The 16,419-nt window shown below is 40.5% G+C and overlaps 1 protein-coding gene across 4 annotated transcripts; it reads right to left on the reverse strand.

Moving 5' to 3' along the window:
- Positions 1-940: 940 nt before the first annotated feature.
- Positions 941-15,172, reverse strand: hmgcra (3-hydroxy-3-methylglutaryl-CoA reductase a). Of its 4 annotated transcripts, XM_088629670.1 has the most exons (21): positions 15,100-15,172; positions 14,877-14,942; positions 11,407-11,595; positions 10,900-11,011; positions 10,714-10,801; positions 10,287-10,371; positions 9,976-10,081; positions 9,522-9,628; positions 8,385-8,504; positions 7,711-7,871; positions 7,260-7,501; positions 6,989-7,158; positions 6,351-6,545; positions 5,640-5,798; positions 4,953-5,110; positions 4,717-4,822; positions 4,349-4,519; positions 3,916-4,056; positions 3,503-3,661; positions 2,906-3,060; positions 941-2,494 (listed from the first exon to the last, which is right to left on the reverse strand). In XM_088629670.1, the coding sequence occupies exons 3-21, from the start codon at positions 11,569-11,571 to the stop codon at positions 2,440-2,442; spliced, it is 2,655 nt and encodes an 884-aa protein (XP_088485796.1). In that variant the 5' UTR covers positions 11,572-11,595; positions 14,877-14,942; positions 15,100-15,172; the 3' UTR covers positions 941-2,439. The 4 variants fall into 4 exon arrangements, with proteins under 4 accessions (XP_088485796.1, XP_088485794.1, XP_088485795.1 ...); XM_088629668.1 differs by having other exon boundaries at positions 14,877-15,146; XM_088629669.1 differs by lacking the exons at positions 14,877-14,942; positions 15,100-15,172 and adding an exon at positions 14,654-14,870.
- Between the last annotated feature and the right edge of the window lie 1,247 nt (positions 15,173-16,419).

Here is a 16,419-nt window from a genome sequence, read left to right on the forward strand (position 1 = left end):
CCCTTATTCTCAGAAGTTGAATCTCCTCTTTATTGTGCATGAAATGGATCCCTATAAATCCAAGCTGACATTTTCTTTCTAAAAATAGGCTTAATTTGCATTTCAAGAAAAAAAGGCATGGGCTTTGTAAAAAGTTAAGAAAACTGGGTGTAAGGAGAGAAAATCTTGGTGATGTTACTTCTGTTAATATACGTACGTGTGTATATACATACAAAATTCATTTAAAATAACCTATTATATAATGAGGACTATAATCACCATGTCAATGTAGTGGTTAGTTTTTAATTCATAGGTAAAGTAGCAAATAGCCCATGGATTTTGTGATGTTTGTTTACTACACTGGGAATAGACAGCCATTTCATGGAGAATTATGTATTTCTTTATATGTAATTCATAGAGCATCTGTTTAATACATTCATATTGTAAAAAGTTTCCAAATAAAAGTAAACATTTCTTAATGTACATTATTCACATTTCTAAATGCGGAGGAAAGGAAATGATCAAGTAATATAAATACAAGTTGTTGTTTTTTTAAATATGCCCTTAACAAATACTAAATAATAGTTGCACTGTGACTTGCCAGGTGAATCTCTGTGAACAATATGGTTAAAGTGCTCACTCAAATTTAAGGAAATCAGAGAAGTAGGGAAACAAAATTCTGACTTTAAAATTTGTTAAATATAACTAGTGAATTTGTTACGTGTGACTGAATTCCAGACACTGGTGAGATCAACCATGCTCACACAATTGTTTAATATAAATGAATACTTGTAACTAGTTAACTGAATTCAGACAAAGGTCAGACAAATCTGCATTTTCTGTGGGAGCTGGGGCTGTTTTACCAGGGAACCTTAAAACTAGTCAAAGATGAAAGTAAACATACATTTTTTTTCAACTATTTTATTTCAGCTGTGAAAATGATCCCATTAAATACAATGCAGAAATTATATATTATTTATTGCAGAAACTTACAAAATATACATGATGTGAATATAAAACTATGAAATAGACTGTGAGAACATATTTAGTGATGTCATTTTTTCCCCCCACATGACCTGCACACGTCCAGATGCAGCCATTATGTCGCGTCATTTATAAACAGTATGTGCAAATAGTAACACAACCTTCCCAACTGCTGCTACTATGAAGCATTTGGTAGCATTGATGGAGATGTTACTTGCAACAATTGAGAACTCAATGTGGTCTCTCCAGTGACTTGACCGTTGTAGCTGAAGACTGCAAAACAGCTTTTAAGGTGCACGCATCAAAAGCAAAGCCTATTAAATACCCATTTTTGACAGCAGTAAAAACAGGTATGAGGCTGTACAAAGAAGAAAACTGCAAGTTGCAAGTAGTGGCAGGATCCAATACCATGTAACGTATGTTATTTTAGCACCTTGTTTAAGTATTTGTGCTTAAATGCATCAGCTTTCCATTGAAAAAATATCCCTTACAATTAGATCTGAATGCTGTTTATCAAGGTAATAAAAAAATACATTCATTTTGAATGTTAGGTCAGAAAACTGATACACTCAACTGAAAATGTAATTACAGTTGCTACCAGTATCTGCATTGCATTTCATTGATATAAACAGAATCTTGGCAAATTTTGATTTATTCAGAGCATTAACAGAGTACAACTGCTAATTCCCCTTTCTGTACTTTTACAGAACACTACAGGAAATGTGACAGGGAAGACTTGTGCATTGATGATAACTTACTTCAAAATGAGCCAACAATAAAATAACAAAAACATCCCTTTGCCCACAAGTTTCATCCTTGCTAGTAATATAGTAGTGAATATCCCTCAGCTTTAGTTATCAATAATATCAATTTTAAAGCACGTTGCACTGCATCACTAATACAGTCCCCGTGCCTAGAGATATACAGTACAGTAGCATACTGAGCCCTAGTTCACTGGTCAGCAGTTATCTTACATCACACAGCAATATGACTGCCTGCTCAGCTCCACAATAGAGCAGCAAAGAATTCAGCAACATAGGAGTTATGTCACTTCAAACTGGATCATAAAAATAAAATAATAGATGTAATTTTTATATTCCACAGTTTAGACCTTGTTCACACCACACAAATTTTTGACAATCACATTTAAAAAAAAAATCCAACTTCAAACACATTGATCATGTTTTGGCAGTCCAGGGGCTATTTTTAGTCTGTTGATGTTTGCTAAAAACATTTACAGATTACAAAAGTTCTCCAAAGACTGAGAAAGCCACAACGTCGAACACTGTCTTGCTGGAATCAAAAGGGCAGCTGGCGAGGATTTCGGGTTTTGTATTTACAATCCTTACAGCCCATGAGAGGAGCGGGGGGATGTTGATGCAGCTTAGGTGAGCCGACTAGAAGGCTTCTGCTGCTCATCCCACCCAGCTCTCTCGGGTCAGTCGTATCCGTGCCACTCGCTGGGACCCGTCCTCTTCAGGCTGCCTTCTTGGTGCACGCTCCTGGAGTTTCCCGCAAGTTGAGCTTTGACCTGTGCGAGAGAACCGAGCGGTGAATCCCTTTTCTACTCTGCAACGTATGTACTCTTAACTTTTGTTTAATTCTTGAGTTCCTCTGTTGTTTCAGCATTTACAGAATTACTATAAGAAAATGACACAGGATTTGGATGCAAGCATAGGGCATGCACAGTTTTGGCGACTTCAGATTTTTCAGAATCTACAGCAAATGCAGCCTTTACTTTTGCAGAACTTTACTGGGTGTCTTACCTTTTCCGTGTAACTATTTTTACTTTGATTTTAAGAAAGATTTGGCCCAGGGACTTTTTTTTTTAAAACTCACACTGGCTTATCACAGCCTTCATCTAAACTCATCTATGCCCTGGCCTGCAAGACAGGCCTGTCCGGTACTGCTGCTTGAAGACCCCGCTCCAGGCGTCTCTCACCTGTTGTGAGTCATGTGACTCTTGACGAGGTGGCCCGCCGCCAGCGCTGCCATGAGAGACAGCTCTCCGGCCAGCACTGTGGCACACACCACTCTCGCCAGCTGCCGCGCATTCTCGCCAGGACTGACGAGACTAGCTCCTTGTACCCCCAACATCTGCAACACAAATGGATTAAATCAAACAGAAGGCAATCTTTAGATATAAATCCATTTTTATATTGCCCACAGGATTAATTGTACTGTATGTTTATCCATCCAGTACGGCAAGCAACAGGTACAAGCCAGGAGCCACCCTGGATTGGACACCATTCCATCTCGGGGCACACACAGACGCCAACATGCCCACACTCACACCAAGGCCAGTTTTCCCAGAAGCCAATTAACTCACCAGTATTTCTTTGTACTGTGGATGGAAACCCATGAGTACATGGGGAGAACATCCAAACTCCACACAGACAGCACACCACTAAAATCAGCCCAGGGCTCCACTGCTGCAAGGCAGCAATGTTAACCACTGCACCACTGTATAAGCCACTATTTAGATATTTAAAAGAAAGACAGCAGTTCAACCAGCACTAGTACAGTCATGATTCTTCACCTCCAGACAGGCCTGTTGTGGGGCTAAGTTTGTGCCCCCACCAACTGTTCCAATCTCAATAGATGGCATCGTGCAGCTGATGTAGAGATCTTCATTGGTTGGACCCGTTGTCTCCATGAGAGTAATGCAGTTTGAACTTCCAACATTCTGTGCAGGATCCTTTAGGAAACAAAAATGTGTTCTATTATTACCCAAACACTACCGCATAAAAGCGTCAGTGGTATTTGTCCTATTGCTGTGACCAGTATTCCAGCTACAGGAGGGTCATGGCTCAGTAAACAAGGCATGGAACGTTGCCTTCCATAAATTAACTTAAAAATATCCATATATTTACTATCAAAAGCAGGATACATTTCCCCTGCATTAGCAGATGGTGTTTCTAACACACACAAATTAAACTTTGCCCAACTGACCTGCCCACAGGCGATGTAAATGGCCGTTACAATATTAGCAGCATGTGCATTGAAGCCACCAATGCTCCCAGCCATTGCTGAGCCAACCAGATTCTTGTTAATGTTGACATCGACCAGAGCTTCAGAGGAGGTCTTCAAAACCTAAAAAACAAACAAACAATTTGTTAACTCCATTTCTCAAACTAAGACTGCACAGTGAGAGGAGATGAGATTATGCAGTGAGAGACTAATTCATACAACAGCCATGATGAATTAAGAAAAGCAGGTTTGTCAGCTATGGTGACAAACTTAATGCTTCTCTCACAGAACCTTCTGCAATCATTTTGTCAAGCAAGAGGAATTGCTTAAATTTACCATTTGTGGAAAAAAAAAATCAGATTTCATCACACTAACTAAAATAATCTAATTTTGCCCAACAGTGAAAAAGACTTACTTCTCTGACCACTTTGGCAGAAATGGTTGCTTCACAGACTACTGCTTTTCCTCTTCCCTCTATCCAGTTGATAGCTGCAGGTTTTTTGTCAGTGCAGTAGTTTCCACTCACTGCCAAGACCTGCAGATCGGGAAACTCCTCCTGTAGTCTGGCCAGAGCCAGCTCTGTGCCCTGAGAAAGATTATGCATACCATCAGAATCCTCAAAATCCATTGGTGTGGATTGTTGCATTTCATTTAAAGAGCATCCTAGGTCTAAGAAGTATTCAATTTAATATTTGGAATTCTAGCGCACTGTTTTTTTTTTTTTAAGACCCCACTTTAAAGAGGTAACAACTACAGCAGAAGCCTTACTGTCCCCCTGGCTACCTTTGAGATCATGTTCATCCCCATGGCATCTCCAGTTTTGGACTGGAAGCGAATGTACAGGTTTCGACCTGCGAGGCCAATCGACAACTTCTCCAGACGTGCAAACCTGCAAGAAAACGAACACCAATCACTTCCTTCATCGCGTGATCAAGGCTGGAGTCTCTGGCAGGCCACACAGGCTTGGCAGTTGCCTCGACTGATCGGTACTTGAGTTTCCGCTACAGAGTTTCACTGACCTGCTGCTGGTGTCAAAAGCCTCCTTAATGTACTTGAAGCCCTCGGAAGTCTCCAGCCAGGCCTTGACCTCTGCTGCCTGGCAGGCCGAGGGCAGCCTCACCACAGGGCCGCGGGTCATGGCATCCGACAGGATTCGACTTCGGGCTCCTCCTCCCAGCTGTGGGCGAGACGCAGGTGTTACACGATTGCACCCCACTGCACTTTAATTCCACTTCTAACCTGCTCTTCCTAAATTGGCCTGTTTCTTATTCAAGAATGTTGCCATCTTAATTAAATTCAAAATCGAGTCCTGTTTTTCCCCATTAGTGTTTGGTTCAAATATACAGTATACGCTACCCTTCCCCTCCCAGTTTGGCAGCAACAAACTGAATGAAAACTAATTCCTGTATTAACTTTTTTCCGCGAAAGCTATTTTGTTCTGCAAGAAGCTACACGCGTCTGCATTTATTATTTCTAATTTAATAATATTTAAGATTGTATTTTTAATGTCTAAACAGGATGGTAATTGTTAGACCCCTTCTCTACATAGTTAAGTGACAGCAGAGCAATAATGATAAAGTCAAATGTGTCTTAATGCCTAACGAGAGGTTTACGTGTTAAAATTGCCGGTGATCATTAGGGTTTCAAAATCATCACAGGACACAAAGGAAATGCTGCAGTCCCGATAAAGATGAACGCTGACTCACTGCAATCGCTCTGCACCCACGGTTTGTACTGGCCACCAGACAACCCTCTGTTGTTGCCATAGGAACCTGAAACTGCTTTCCATCCAAATGCAGAGGCCCTGCAACTCCTACTGGGACAGGCATGAATCCAATCACATTTTCACAGCAGGTTCCCATCACCTTAAAAACAAGACACCAACATTTAAAGCTCTTCCAGTAGAAAGCCCTGTAATAAGGCTATCAAAGTTTAAACAGTAACTGGTACCCAGCTCCATAACTATCATTTATTATTACCAATTAGTTTGCTTTATCTCCCCCAGATTCACGCTTGGAATGCGTAAGTCAAAATTATATGAAGCTGTTCAAAAACATTTTTGCTGTATTTTTATTAAGATAACTTACTGAACAGAAAGGATTCTACCATGGTGAAATGAAATGGAAAAGGTGGAGCTAAAGTTCTAGTTCTGTTCCTTATTTACAAATAAGGATAAGGCAAAATAAAACAGGGCTGAAAACAAGATACACCTTGCACAGACGTAGCTGTCAACTGTTAAAAGTGCAACTTTCATTTAAATTAACATTCAAAATTGACATATAATTTGTCTATTTTACGAAAGCCATACATAAGAAATTAAAGGTTTTTTAACAACAGTATGATCGTATGAAAACTGATGGCAGTGCATCAGAAATTGTGATGACTAATCTTATCTAATTCACAGCTTACACATTTACCTGAGAATAGTCATAGTCCTTGTAAGGAAGGTTCTTTAGTGCAGTTGGCTTTGAGAGTTTGGTTGCCAACATCTGCCTGCGTATAGCTACACCACGCTCTGGAGTTTCCATCATGTTTTCCAGCTTGTATGAAGGGATATGTTTTGCGTTGACCAGCGAAATCACCTCCGCATCGCTCAAGAATCTGGCGCCCTTCTGTGACAAAATAAGAGATAACAAAGGGATAATGAATTATGCAGGCAATCAATGGAAGATAAAACATTCCACCAGCCTTCAATCTATCACAGCTTAATGTACAAAAGCATACCACTTCTCTTTGAATTCTACATTTTAAACGATTCTTGGAACGTCTGAACAGTTAGTACCTGATCTATTAACAGGGAGTCCAGTTCCCTGTATTGTGCCTAATTAATCCTAAAAAAGCTCACAAATTAACTCTGTAGCAAATGATTTGTAGCTTAAAGGAAAAAATGTACTAAATGATTCTAATATTCATTTCCAATAAACAAACATAATCATTAATCATAGCTGAATGAGTAATGTTTGCATTTACATAATTTTACACTCTTGATTGCCATCACTTTAAGGACTTGTTTGTTTTGATTTGTTTGTTAAACTGATGGAGTGAAGAAACACACCTCTGGGTTCTTCATTACAGAGAGACACTCCTCGACTGAGCGTGGCTCCGGGTGTAACTCCGTTACTGAAACCAAAGGTGTCTCCTCAGACAACACCTCTGGAACGCCATCTCCCAACACAAATTTGGTCTTTGGGCCATTCTGAACAGGCAGTGGCCGGATTACTTCAGCTGTTTAAGATAAAGGCAAAGATGCGTGATGAGCTAGACTGTAAACTATGATGTGGTTAATACAAGTTAAAATGCAAACAGATTAAATAAACTTGGCCAACCTGTCTCCTCTTTGGTCACATGAATGGGCTGTGCCGCAGTCTTTTGAGGGGAACTGGGTATCCCAGAGTCTCTCCTGCAGCACACATCATTCGCCCTCTTTTGTGCTAGAGACGGGGCTGTGATAGGGTTCTTCAAAGACAGCGTGGACTCGGTCTCGGTCTGCTCAAAGAAGATGTACTTGACGGCTAGCAGCAGGGCCAGCCCCAGAGTTATAACCTGTTCAATGTCCATGCTGATCATCCTGGGAAGCACACATAAAAAAGGGATAAGCACCTGAACGCAAACCTCAGTTAGAATAGCATTCACAGTAAAACAAACTCAAAATTACCAGATGTCTCCATATTTGGTAAAAACGGAGAATTAGGGATGTCAGGAATAAAACTGAAGAGACAGTCTTACTCACTAGGATGTTCAAATCTAAACTGGTAGAGATGAGAACGGGGAAAAGACCTGGAGAGGTAGAACTGCCACAGTGGCCTCTCGGGTTCGATCCTCTTGGGCATGTTTTCATCAAGCCCCGGACCCACCCGGGCGGTCTCCGCCGTGGAGTTCTGGGAAGAAGGTTCGGCAATCCAGCGACTGTGAGCGTGGACCAGAACCAGGCCAAGAGACTGGAGGAAGAGAAAAGGTAAAGAGAATCAGATCACTACAAGCATTCTGACTGAGAAAAAAAACTGCAGATTATGTGCAAGGTACATATAAGAGCTTTCAATCAGTGGTAATAAACAGTAACCACAATCTGCCAGATGTGTATTTACGATTTTCTTCAAAAGTACCTCAACTCTCAAACCCTTCCATAGGCACACATTACTATTTGCTGTTTTACTAAATGTATACTAATTTTTCTTTATTACTTCACTATTCCTATGCAAGAACTAAATCTTTCACCTGTAAGGCAAACAAGTATGTTTTATTTTCTTATTTTAAAACTGTATGTAATTTTGCTGTGTGAAGACACCTCTTAAATGTAGGAAAACTCTCAAATATAAACAGGGATATTCTGCAAACAGATCTATTTCTTAACACAGGGTTTATGGAGAATGCCCTGCCAGCCCATTATTGCACAAGGAGCTCAACGGTGAGCATTAATATAAATATACCAGTGGCTAGAGCTCTGAACTCACCATGATCATCTTCACTCGCTGTGTGACTGGGTTCGGCTTGTTGTCCTCCTCCTCCTCCAGGACCCGGGCGAAGTGGCTGAGCTGCCAGATGGGACGTCCCTCCCGACTTTCTCTGGATAGCTGCAGGGGCACAGGGGGGAACGTGAGAACACAGCCAGCCAGCGCAGCCTCAGGTGCAGACATACTACTGTACCATCAGACAGCTGCTTTCCAATGGGACAGCAGCGTCTAAGTGAACTGCCCATATTAAGAGGGGCGTTTTCCTGAAAACTTGAACGGTAAACTCATATATTCAGCGCACTTCCAACAGCAGAAACCAAAATGAACAACTGCCCTTGACTTGACAAAAAAGTATTTTTAGAAGATGACAGAAGTCATTGGGGGCCTCATGTCCAATGACACAGTCAGTTTTCTCTAGCTTTGCACAGAAAAAAAGCAGCAGCAGTACCAATTCCTCAAGGTGGGCTGGCTTTGTTCTTTTTGGAGATTCAGACTTAAACAGAAAATAAAAGTATATAGATACACAAGGATCAGCCTTTTAATGAAGGCATTTATTTTCTCTTATTTTCTATTTCACACCTTCTTGGTTCAGAGTCATCAACTACGTCTCGGCTTGTCTTACCACCACAACCCCTGTACCTCAACCCCACACATCTGACAACACCCCACTTGTCACTGGACATGGTGTGAGCCCCACAGTTCTCAACAGGACAGTAAACACTAGACTAATACCGCTCTCACTGATGTTGCCACCCACTGCCCCAAGTGCCAAGAAGGTGCCAGAGGTTAGTCAGGGCTTCTGCAACCCCTGCACACCATTTCCGATATTACCTGGCCAGCTTAGTCTAGACTCTTTCACTAGATACTGCGACAAGACGCAGTCACCCGAACTGGCAACATTCAAACCACTACTTGTGACACAAATAAGCACCTTTACTTGATGAGCCACGTGGACCCCTTTTCAAAGTCCGTTAGATAAGCACTATCAAAGTCTGATTAGCACTTCGATAAGGTAAAGAAAAGAACAATACCTTCATATGATTAAGTTGGGTTGCTCAGTTGCCACTGTGGTGATTTCCTGTAAAAAGGTCTAGGGACACAAAAGACAAAGACCCAACGTTGTTTAAAATATTTTACCTCCAAAACCAGGGAGACGCACGCAGGGAAGAAAGTCATGAAGACGAAGTAGTTTGCCATTACAGACATGCAGCCAAAGCAGCACATGATTTCCAGCTGTCGCACACCTGACAGGAAGGAGAGAAAACAAGAAGGTGAGGCTCTTCGAGGAGTAGGAACACATTTGACACAGACCCAAGCTTAAAATAATTAAGCAGAATTTGTAAAACTGGACATACAGCATTAATGTTAAACTATCAAGTGGTTGCTGTGTATTACGGCCATATTACATGGCTGAACATTATCGGAAAGAACTGGGCTAAGCAAGGAACAGTAAGAAAGAAGAAGTCATACAGTTAACCATTACTCTTCAGAAGTCAAAGTTATACCTCTGTGAGACTTAGCATGCAGGTATATGAAGATATCGGATAACTAATTTATCATAAACACATCTTAAGATATAAAGAAGACTCACCGGACATGGTGCCGACTCCAATTACTAGACACTCTACAAGAGCATCCAGTGTGAATGTTGGTCCCAGGATAGCCATTCCACGGGCAATGTTGTCTCTCACTTCATCCTGCAGTGCAAGCCAAGATAGAAAACACCGACATGTCATTCAAGAATATTTTGGTTAATACAATCTAGTAATATTTTACTGGAAATACAAACTGTTTTATGTTAATTCAAGTATATCTAATAACACAGAAACAACACACATCATGAGAATCACAAATGGGGGAAAAAAAACCCATCAGGCTTGAACAAAAACCCTAGTGTCATACCTGAGAGTTGGAGCTCAAGGCAAATTTAGCCAGAGCACAAGCCTTGGAGAGGTCTATCAGCAGCAGGAAGAATGGCAAGGCCTCGCTGAACAAAGCAAGAACAGACTTTTCAGGATTCACAACATAGTTTCGCTAGCAATCCATCAGGACAATTATCAGTCATCTCTCAAGAAGCGAATGTTCTTTGAATTTCCCTACAGGAACATGGTGACTGGAATATCAATGTAATGTATATCTTCATAGTTAATTTATGGACACAGATGCATATATGAGTTCCTATTTAAAGCTATAATTGATACGCAAACTCCATTAGGGGTTGCTTCCCCATTCATAGCATCAGGGATACTTTTACCGGTGCTTTATTCTTTATTTAAAAAAACTCGAGGCATTGACAGCACAAAACACCCAAATGAGATCTTATACTTACTTAAGGCCTGTCAGTTCTTTATCCAAGAAATGGATCACTACAGTGCTGAACACAAAACTGGAGAAAATTGTGAAGAGGCCAGCAATACCTTTTTGAGGATAAAAGAAAGAGTTATGTTAACACTGCAGCACTGTAATTTCCTATTCAAAAAACGTGATGAATTTCTTAAACATAAAAAAGTCATACCTAATATATACTTTGATCCAAGCTGACGCAGATTTTGGAACTGGAAATAAATATATACAATGGCTATGCAGCGTGTGATTGTTAAGATGATTATGTCACTGCTTAAAACGTCCTGCAGAGGAAAAACAAAAAGCAACATGAAAAAGGGTGTTCCAAAATCACACAAAAAAAAAAATACTATGAATAACATCATTTTTCCAGCAATTTACAAACAAAAGTCTAGCATTCATCTGGCGTTTTCACAATACTACTGCTTAGCCCCAACAAATAAGGTAGTCTGCCAGAAGCATTTTTTGATTCCTAATATTTTTAGGAATAACGCCTTAAAAACTTACTTCTACTCATGTGTCAGATATTACTGTAATAGCCAAACACATAAAATGCAGAGATCTTACTTTTATACAGTTGTAGACTTAAAAACTGCAGCTTTTCCGATAAAACTGAAAAAGCATTATGTGCCTAAGTTTTGCTAGGGAGGATTGTATGAATCCGCCAGTCGAATCTCACCTCCTCCAGCTTTGGGCACTCGTAGTTCCACCCGCAGATCTGGTCGTTCCCTGTGAACATGTTCATGGGCATCATGCAGATGGTCAGAGTGACTGTCCCCACGATCACCTCCCAGGGATGAGAGGCCACGAAGAGGCCGTGCATGCGAAACAACCGCGTCAGCATCGTGCTGGCTCCGCAGGATTAACTCTGCAAGCGAAGGAAACCGAAAGCCCAGTTATAACTCTTCTGACAAAATAATCCGACAGACAGAAAACGAGGGGGGGGGGTGACTTTTCACAGAGCCAAAATAAATCAAACACTGATGCTTAATCCAACGCATATCATAACTGGAGACAAGAAAAGTGTTTATTTTTTAGAAGGAAAAAAACATTTACCATTAGTTTTATTGCCAAACCATCCCTTCTGGTTGTTAGGAATGCTCTGTGCTGCACTCATTTAAAATCACGGAGATACAAAAGAACAAGACACAAAAAAGAAAATGTAAATAATATACGCTTGTCATATGCTTGCTTGAAGGTAGAATGTTGCAGTTCTATACAGTATGTACTGTACCTGCTGTGTTCACCACAGATAAGCACAGAGCCTTTGACGTAATGAACATGAACATTGCTATTCCAGCACAGAGATCTTCTTTTCAGAACAAAATGATTATTACTTGTATTTGTTATTGATTTTAATCAGGATCAAAATTTTCCCCTAACAGCAAAATGCAAAAAAAAAAATGCACAAAATGTCCTGAGAGATACAAAACGATAGATTTAATAATAATAATAATTGCTTCCATTTATATAGCGCTTTTCTGGACCCTCCACTCAAAGCACTTTACAGGTAATGGGGACTCCCCTCCACCACCACCAATGTGCAGCATCACATTGAAACTCACACCTTGTACCCACATTTGTAGTTGCACTAAATAACAAAAACATTTTGAAAACACTCACAAAGCAAGGTTTGTTTTCTACAGACTGCGAGACTTGATGCAAGTATTAAAATCCTCAAAACCACTGACCACAGTCTAGCCAATAAAGTTATTCAGGATCAACACCAGAACATCTACTAGGTAACAAAACTGGAAACTATGCAGAAGTGCATTTAAAGACTACAAGAGTCTTTATCAGAATCTAGAACATGATGCCTGGTCATGCTGTTGAAGACTATAACCTGGATTCCATCAACATACTGTACAGCTAGATGAGAAACATCTAGCACCCAAATGAGATGAAGGGACTGAATAACCTTGCTGTGTTGGTAGGAGCCATGTTCCAAAGTCCCATTCCTTCACTTTGATCTTACCGTGAAATGTAATATTTAAATGCTGCTGGTACAATCAACAGTCAACAGTTCCAATATGCTGTTCAAGCCATGCAGTACTACAGGGCCATTCTGTACATGTGAACAATCAAAGCACTCTGAACCATGCCAGGTAAAACGGAATAATCCTCCTTAAACGCTACCTTTACAACCTAGTGACCTATCCCATCCTGATTAGGTTGGACTGCCCAAGATCTGCTAGGTCCTCACACAGTTAAACACTGCACAAATGCAGATCAGGGGCCACGCCAATACTCTGCCATTGATCCAGAGACTTCATCCAGCTGTTTCTTGAAAGAGAATATGAAAAGGTCTTACTGGGAAGGCTTAAATTAATAATACATTTATATACCACATTTCATTACAGTGAATCTCAGAGTGTTTCACTGGAATGAAATGTATTCCCCCTCCAATCTGGCTTCCGTCAACTTCACAGCACAGAAACTGCCCTGATCAAAGTCACTAACGATCTTCTAATAGCTTCTGATTATACATTACATTACTCCTATCCTGGAGCTTCCGGTCAAATTCCATGTAGACTTTAAAATCCTCATGCTCACCTATAAGGTGCTGCATGGCTTGGAACCTCAGTACCTGTCGGAACTATTATCGCCCTACTCCACACCTCGCAACCTTCGCTCTTCCAATTCTGCTCTCCTTTCTTTCCCCCAAGCTCGTCTACATTGTATGGGTGACAGGGCCTTCTCCTGTTATGCCCCCAAGCTCTGGAACTCTCTGCCCATGGATATCACAGAGTCACCTTCTCTAAACTCCTTCAAATCCAGACTCAAAACCCTCTTCTTCAGAAAAGCCTTTAACTTAACTGGTTCCATTCTTTACCCCTCTGCTTTTCTTAGTACCACCATCCACGGTCCTCTCTGTGTATTGTAATTGTTTTATCTTGTGTATTCTTTTTATTTATTGTTGTTGTAATTCTGTAAAGCGCTTTGAGAAGCCACCTTTAAAGGCGCTATATAAAATTACGTTTATTATTATTATTATTATTATTATTATAGACCCTCTAAACACTGGAATCACTCCATTTCCACACGCAAACAATATTTTCCTCTGCCTCTGAACACCAGTGGTAGTCGTACAATTACAATTCCTGGAGATCTAATTTGAAACAAAACCATCTTGTTAATTCTGGTGCCTTCTGGTACAGCAAGGAAATAGTATCAAATCCAGCCAGCTGTAAATTCAAGGACCTCAAGCATCACTTACCATAAAAGAACATAAATAATCTGGTCATTTGCGAATGCCTTTAGCGTCTCTTTCTCATACACCGCAACGAGCAGCAATGGTAACTAAACATTTGCCATGCTAATTGCTGCTTTAATGCAGTCTTTCCCTAATGCTCTAATTTCCATTAATATTTCTGTCAAATCTAAGAAAAGTCAAATATCTCACAGCGACTATTATAGTGAAGAAAAATATTTCGTTGCTAAAGGCTTCTAAGCTAATAAAAACCACAAAGCATGGCTAAAATTCCGAATTTGGAAGACTTTGCATTATGAGGAGATTCTGAGTGTTTTGGAAATTAAGTCTTGCACTGACAGTAGGAAGCTTGGCGTGGCACTTGTCATCCGCGACACTTTATGTAACAAGCCCACGACGTCGCCCATCCTTTCTTTGATAAAGATGGTGATGAGAACAATCCAGAAATTGTTAAGCAGCAGATTACAGATTTCCTATAAACCATATTCAGTTACCTTATGACATGGTTTTTCCCAGTTCGTACGATCTTGTCAATTTGCACTGCATTACTACATTACTGTATAGATTTACACACATACAAAGTACAATTAATCGTTGTCTACTATTCATGTTAAAGAACACGGAAACATGCTTAACATTCCTATGTCTTTACTAAAACAAATTCCACATTACATCAGGCGCTGCATCAAGAAGCATCAAGAACTTCCACTCTTACCCAGAAGCTTAACTTCCTGTATCGCTCAGGTTGAAGACTCAGGCAAATGTCACTTCGTACTGCGTCGAATCACGACTCAGGCATTATGAACATTTTACTAACACTAGTATCATCTGGAGAGCTGCTTACTGAGTCATAACTCTTTAGAGAATTGTACGTAAGACGTTCAAACTCTATTCGTCGTTTTTATCCTAAGACACAGAAGGGTGATCCACCTACTAACCTGTGAAGAATCAGTAACACCACCAGGACCCCAGTGTGACTGGCTTGGGACTGTCTTGTGTACTGCCTGTGCCCGTCGACAAGGTTAAAAACAAAGGTGAATTATTTTTTAATTACAAGAGAAAACAATTACATCAAATGTCTACTATTTTTATTTAATCGCCACATAGGTAACGTTGCCGAGAGTCTATACTCTCAGCGGTTCTCCCACTGAAAACCCAGACCTTAATGTATGCGCTGTAGAGAAATGGCGAGGGATTCATCGTCCGATGGCTCAGCCAATCACAGACCGATCCCTCCTGTGTCTCCGGACGTCATTACAGTCAGTTACCTAGGCGACGGGGATGGAGGCGGGGGCAGTGCAGACACGCGTGATCTCACCACTGCAGTCCGAGCTGTTTCAGGGAAGGCTGGAGAGGCTGAGCAGCACCATTGGACAAGTCAGATGAACTGGGGGTGGTGTGTGTGGGAGTGGGGTAATTGTGTCTTTTTTTTTTTAGATTTTGGAGGACTACACCTGCAAAAATGCAAATTCCAGTGGCATTCATAGAATTTTCTTTTAAAACATACATTTAAAAGTATGCAAAGTATAATCCTATTAATAAAAATTGGAAAAAAAAAGTTCCATTCAGAACTGTCCCCAACTATTCCACTGCTTAACTACAGCAGAATTGTGCAAAAAAACAGGTTCGGTGATGACAACCTGGCTATAGAAACTGACCTGCACAAAAAATCATGGACAAGAACGACAGGAATAAGCTGTGTCCACGCACCTCGAGCTGGTAGAGTCAGAGAGATGCATGTCTTTCTAACCTGCCATAAGTGCACAAAAATAAGAAAAACATGCTTCTCCACATTCTTAAATTTGAAAGCACAGCGCATGAGCCCACAAAATATGAACTCCCCATCCTGCTAAGAGAGGACAAGTGAACATCATGAGGAACAGTTGGAACTGTGTAGATATTCTATAACACTGTGGAATCCATTGGGAGAGATACTATTTCCACAAAAGGGAGGAATCTCTCTGCAGTTTCCACTATAAAGCATTGCAGTACAGTATATTGCACAATGTCATGCTTGATTTGTCACTTGATTTGTAAGTCCCTTTTCACTGCAATGGATTCACAGGGCTTTATAAACAGGAGTCGACCCACTTCACCCACCACTTAATGACAACGTAATGACAAGACCTTTGTAACATGTCACACCAGTACATCCTATCTTGAGTTTTAATAGTTGAGTTTCTCTAGTATTACTGGGTATCTCCAATTTCACCAGTCCATGTTTTCATTTTTAAAAAAAGTGGCTGGATACGTGCAGTGCCTTCCTCTTCTCAGAAATGAAGCAGGTAAAACATTTTGAAGTACACAAACAATATAGACACAGTAGGTGATTACATAATGCAATTATGCTGTACAGAGATAGTGTTACTTACATTGATCACATAGAGGGTTTAACCTGTGATGTAGAGAAAAATGTTAAATTTTAATGATCGTTATTTGTTTTAAAATACAATGAACCAAAGCTTCAAAACATATGGTGCA

The sequence above is a fragment of the Lepisosteus platostomus genome, chromosome 4 (assembly GCF_059453375.1).
Source record: "Lepisosteus platostomus isolate fLepPlt1 chromosome 4, fLepPlt1.hap1, whole genome shotgun sequence".
NCBI classification, from domain to species: domain Eukaryota; kingdom Metazoa; phylum Chordata; class Actinopteri; order Semionotiformes; family Lepisosteidae; genus Lepisosteus; species Lepisosteus platostomus.